This window comes from Heteronotia binoei, chromosome 1, assembly GCF_032191835.1.
Source record: "Heteronotia binoei isolate CCM8104 ecotype False Entrance Well chromosome 1, APGP_CSIRO_Hbin_v1, whole genome shotgun sequence".
Lineage (NCBI taxonomy): Eukaryota > Metazoa > Chordata > Lepidosauria > Squamata > Gekkonidae > Heteronotia > Heteronotia binoei.
The window spans coordinates 21,184,516-21,190,524 of NC_083223.1; the positions used below are offsets into that span (position 1 = coordinate 21,184,516).

Genomic DNA, 6,009 nt, shown 5'->3' on the forward strand with positions numbered 1-6,009 from the left:
GTGCTGTCCCTTGAAATGTAATGGCCAGAACTCCCTTTGGAGTTCAATTATGCTTGTCACACCCTTGCTCCTGGCTCTGCCCCAATGTCTCCTGGCTCCACCCCCAAAGTCCCCAGATATTTCATGAATTGGACTTGGCAACCCTAACAGTAGGATCCAAATCATAGGCCCCCTGCCGGTTCAAATGACCCAATGGTGTTCTAGCGCGGGAACCTTGAACTGTATATAGTTGGCCCCGTTGGCCCAGTTAACGAGTTCAGCCGTTACCATGCTGTAACTCAATAAATGAACTATGATCACTGCAACCACATATTTTCTCTGCATCGAACCCACTATATCGGGGGTGGCCAACGGTAGCTCTATAGATGTTTTTTGCCTACAACTTTCATCAGCCCCAGCCAGCATGGCCAATGGCTGGGGCTGATGGGAGTTGTAGGCAAGAAACACCTGGAGAGCTACTGTTGGCCACCCCTGCACCATATTATAAATATAAACAGCAGATCCCACCCAGGAACTGGCTCATCCTCCTGCAGCATTCTGGGGCAGATCTTCTCCTAGTTTTGACGGACTTCCTGTCCTCTCTAGGGAGTTGCCCTCTGGTTACTGGTTGAAGACAGGAGGGGAGGGGGAAATAAGGAAGAGACTCGGCCAAGGCCTACCTAGGGTTTGACAGTTTCTCCCCATCCAACTCACAGTTTACACACACACAAAATGGCATTTCTCCACACTTTCCACATTTACTTTTTCCAATCAGAGCATTTTAGGCTTCCCAACCCCCCCGCTCTGGCGGGGGACTTCTGGGTTCGCAGCCTAATCTCCCGCCCCCCAGAAATCAGGAAGCGGGGGTGGGGGGTGGAGGGGGGGGGGAGAACATACCTGCAGGCTTCATATTGTTGAGATCCTGAGCCGTTTGTAAAATGTGTGGCCCCTTTAAGGCTGGGCAAGAAGCAGGAAGAGCTTCGGAGAACAGCCCCTCCCTTTTTTCTTTCGTTTTCACAGCAAGTAGAGTTCTCCAATCTGGTAAGTATTTGTGTGTGTGAGAGGGAGGGGGTAGAGGATTCCCTGGTTTGGAGGCCCTCCCCCCCTTTAGAAAGCGTGGGGGGGGGAGGGAAATGTCTACTAGGCACTCTATTATTCCCTATGGAGAATGATTCCCATAGGGAATAATAGGGAATTGATCCGTGGGTATTGGGGGCTCTGGGGGGGCTATTTTTTGAGGTAGAGGCACCAAATTTTTAGTATAACATCTAGTGCCTCTCCCCAAAATACCCCCCAAGTTTCAAGAAGATTGGACCAGGGGGTCCAATTCTATGAGCCCCAAAAGATGGTGCCCCTATCCTTCATTATTTCCTATGGAAGGAAAGCATTGAAAAGGTGTGCCGTCCCTTTAAATGTGATGGCCAGAATTCCTTTGGAGTTCAATTATGCTTGTCACATCCTTGTTCCTGGCTCCACCCCCAATGTCTCCTGGCTCCACCCCCAAAGTCTCCTGGCTCCGCCCCCAAAGTCCCCAGATTTTTCTTTAATTGGACTTGGCAACCCTAGAGCATTTCTTCTTTTGTTTTTTTACTGCCTGCAGGCGCACAACAGCCATGCAACTGGGCCTGAAAAAGGCAGTTGGTGTTCCCTTCTCACTGGCAGAAAAAGTGAATTCCTTGTGGCCTTTCCTAAAAGAAATGGCTCGTCATGGCAACTTAGCCTGCAAATCAGACATTCAGGTATGCTGTTCAACTGAGGATCACGCTAGGAAGGAAAAGTCTCTTCAGTTTGTTTGTTTGAATAGATTGTGTAACTAACTATTTTGTCACCTAAAAAAGAAGAGGGTCCTAAAGGAATGGATGAGTGGAAGAGTCTGTAAAAATTAAATGCGCTGCTATCGCAGGGTGGCCAAACTTGCTTAATGTAAAAACCACATGGAATAAATGTCAGATGTTTGGGAGCTACAAGAGGTGAATCTGACGTTAATTCTGTGGCTCTTATGTTAAGCAAGTTTGGCCACCCCTGGTTTAGATATTCTAAGTCCCTGTCCAACTCCTGAAGCTTAGTGGCAAAGGTATTACCTAGTTCATGAGTTTGCTGCAAAGGTCAACAACGTACAAACTGCAAATCATTTTGGCTATTCAAAACCACCTTATAGACACTAGATAGATAAGATCCAAGGGGGCAGCCAGGTTGGTCTGAAGGAATAGAACAAAGCAGTAGACAAGTCGCATACGAAAGCTTACATTCTGAATAAAACTTAGTTGGTCTTAAAGGTGCTACTTGTCTACTGCTTTGTTCTATTACAGACACGAGGTAATTCTGTTCGAACGCACATGGATACACAAACTTGTCCTATAATGAATCAGACCTTCAGTCCATCAAGGTCCATACTGTCAACTTAGACTAGCAGTGGCTCTCCAGGGTCACAGCCTGAGGTCTTTCCCACCCCTTGCTACCTGATCCTTCATGGGATATGCCAGGGATTGAACCTGGGAACTTCTGCCCACCAAGCAGATGTTCTATCACTGAGCCATGGCCTCATATTTGATGTATGAACTGGCTATTTAGGATCTACCCTGCAGGGCTTTTTTTTTGGAGCAGGAACTCCTTTGCATATTAGGCCACACCCCCTCTTATGTAGCCAATCCACCAAGAGTTTACAGGGCTCTTCTTGCAGGGCCTACTGTAAGCTCTTGAAGGACTGGCTACATCAGGGGTGTGTGACCTAATATGCAAAGGAGTTTCTGCTACAAAAAAAGCCCTGCTACCATGTAGGATAGCAGGCTCAGCCTCAGTCAAGTGTTGCAATACCAAGAGTGACTGCTCAGAAGGATGGGTAGACTCTGTTGGAGACTGGCCCGCTGCAAGTCACACAACAGAGCAGCAGATAGAAATAGGAAGGATTTAGCAAGCTGTGCCGAACCCTAAAGCAATCCCTTACGAAACTAATAGCCTTGTGTACCATAACAGAAAATGCACAACTTCTCAGGTTACAGTTCAAGTGCTACAGTATGGGACCAACTATATTCTTATCAGTGATTCTAGCGGTGTCATCCTGATGATGACAGTTCTTGTCGAAGGCACACACGTTCTTACTCCCTTTATGTAGGTGGCCACAAAAGCTCTAGAAGCTGGTGTGTTTGGGGCCTCTTTCAACATCATCACCAACCTGAAAGATATAACAGACGAAGCCTTCAAGCAGCAGGTAAGAAACGTTCACAGCTTCATGGCTGCATGTGGTTCCTCCACCAGCAGAGCGTCTCGCTTACTGACAGGCTAGTTGTCTCTGGTATTGTTGATGTTATGTAAGGTTGGAAATCTCTCGGTGGGGCCTGGAGATCTCCTGGAATTACAGGTAGTCCAGAGATCTCCAGACCACAGAGATCAGTTCCTGCTGAGGAAATGGCTACTTCAGAGGGTGGAGTCTATGGCCCTGTATCTCACTGAAGCCCCTCCCCAAACCCCACCCTCTCCAGGCTCCGGACTCAAAACCCCAGGAATTTCCCTACTGGGTCCACTGACATCCCCTATGTATGGTATTAGTTATTGGAGTCAACTGGTGTGGTTACTCTGGAAGGTACCATCCTGTGTCCACCCTGTCCTTTTTGCAGAGCATTCTGGGATAGCGACTGTGGACGGGTGAACAGGTGTGTGGTCCTTCTATGTCAATGGGGAGAGGTTAGACTGGATAGCCTTTCTGGTCTCATAAATATTCTAAACCAGGGGTTTTTATTGTAGCAGGAACTCCTTTGCATATCAGGCCACACACCCCTGATGTAGCCAATCCTCCAAGAGCTTACAGGGCCTACTCTAAGCTCCAGGAGGACTGGTTACATCAGGGGGTGTGGCCTAATATGCAAAGGATTCTTGCTCCAAAAAAAGCCCATAACCGATAATGCCCTGGTATAGTCTGATGGATACATTCCTTGGCACTCCCCCCCCCCCGCCAGTCTTCCAGGTAGACTGCTCTGTTTTGTTGTTCTAAATGTGGAGTTTGTAATTATACCATTTTGATGTCTTTATTTATTTACTTCATTTATATGTCTTTCTCCTTAGTAGGGACCCAGCAGCTTGCCTCCTCTCCTCCTTTTTATGCTCATGGCAGGTTAAGGCAGGGGTGTCGAACCAATTTATTATGAGGACTGGAAATGTCGACTGCAGGGTGACATGATAGAGGTTTACAAGAGTATGCATGGGATGGAGAAAGTAGAGAAAGAAGTACTTTTCTCCCTTTCTCACAATGCAAGATCTCGTGGGCACTCAATGAAATTGCTGAGCAGTCAGGTTAAAATGGATAAAAGGAAGTACTTCTTCACCCAAAGGGTGATTGACATGTGGAACTCACTGCCAAATGAGACCTTGTCAGGCCGGGCCATGTGTGCCATAGAGTGTAATGCCAGATTGCAGAAATATGAACTTTATAAAGAACACAGACAAACACAATTAAAGATTTTTTATCCATCCCATGTCATTGAGGGAACTGGGCAAAGGAAGCTCTGGCTTTTTCCCTCCCTCCCCAGGGGATGAAGAGGGGGCAGAGCCTCAGCCAATAGAAGGAAAAGAGCCTTGGCTCGGTAGCTCTGCTGTGCGATTGAGGGAGACTGGGAAAGCAAGCTTCCCCTCTTCCCCTTCCTCCCCGAGGGAGGAGTCTCAGCCAATGGAGAAAACAGAGGCTTTGCTCTGTAGCTCCTGTGTGATTGAGCAAGCCTGGCAAAGCAAGTGGTGACACAGAAGGAAGCAAGAGAGAGGGATTGGCTACATCAGGGGTGTGTGGCCTAATATGCAAAGGAGCTCCTGCTAGAATTCCACCCCTGCTCCAACCACTACCCCACCCTGGCACCATCCAGTTTTTCATGTTTGTGATCCATCTTGTGTCCCTGGATAGGGGGAGGGGTGGAATATAAATACAATACTAGATCAGGTGCTGCTAAGCTATTTCGAACTGTGCAGGTGCAAATGGAAGTCTCCCATTTTGTGGAGGAGGCCAAGCAAAGTGCCGCATGTGTCCTGCAGCTGCTGGAGGAACGAACGACATGAAAGGAGAGTTGCACCTTGCTCCTTAACGGTGCAAAGGAGACCGCCCCTCCCTGTTTGCAGTGCTGTTGTGTTGTATGCCCTTTGCTGAGTCCTGGGCCATCACTCTCCATCCTGCAAGAAATCAGCTACGAATACAGATTTTGCTGCCCTGCATTCCTAGCCTTATCTATTGCTTCACTCACAGGATCTGAAGCATGGATTCTGTTGGTCGCTATCATGTTTGAGAGCCACATAATGTTTGATCAGGACCAACAAAAATGACCCAAAACAGCAGGTTTTTGAGTTCTTTTGTTACAAAAAATAAGGGAGGGGGGCTAAATGATTAGAAGACATTGCCCTACTTTATTTTTGTAAGATCCATCCTAATAAAGAACTCTGGACAACTCAAAGGCTTTGCATATTATTTTGTGTTATTATTAAAAGACGTTTGCTCCTTGGGAGGACAGCTATGGCAAAACTAGGCAGTACAATAAAAAGTAGAGACATCACCCTGCCAACAAAAGTTCGTATAGTCAAGGCAATGGTATTTCCAGTAATAATGTATGGCTGTGAGAGCTGGACCATAAGGAAGGCGGAGCACAGAAGAGTAAATGCTTTCAAGCTGTGGTGCTGGAGAAGACTCTTTAGAGTCCCTTGGACTACAAGAAGATCCAATCAGTCAGTCCTAAGGGAAATCAACCCAGACTGTTCCCTGGAAGGTCAGATGCTGAAGCTGAAACTCAAATAGTTTGGCCACCAAATGAGAAGGGAGCACTCACTGGAGAAGACCCTAATGCTCGGAAAGACAGAAGGCAAAAGAAGAAGGGGACGGCAAAAGATGAGATGGCTGGACAGCGTTACTGATGTAACTAACACGAATTTGAGTGGGCTTCGGAGGATGGTGGAAGACAGGAGGGCCTGGCGTGGTCCATGGGGTTGCAAAGGGTCATATGGCGAATTCATAAGACTTTAAAGGCAAGAGCTTTGTTTGGAGAGGCAAGTTGATAGCAA

At 47.3% G+C, this 6,009-nt stretch overlaps 1 protein-coding gene across 1 annotated transcript in view; it reads left to right on the forward strand.

Moving 5' to 3' along the window:
* Window positions 1-5,408, forward strand: part of FTCD (formimidoyltransferase cyclodeaminase) — a 28,603-nt gene extending 23,195 nt beyond the window's left edge. The window contains exons 12-14 of the mRNA XM_060232118.1: window positions 1,580-1,718; window positions 3,092-3,187; window positions 4,933-5,408. Coding sequence (XP_060088101.1) covers window positions 1,580-1,718; window positions 3,092-3,187; window positions 4,933-5,019 — 322 coding nt within the window. The 3' untranslated portion in view covers window positions 5,020-5,408. The remainder of the gene's footprint in view (window positions 1-1,579; window positions 1,719-3,091; window positions 3,188-4,932) is intronic.
* Window positions 5,409-6,009: the final 601 nt, after the last annotated feature.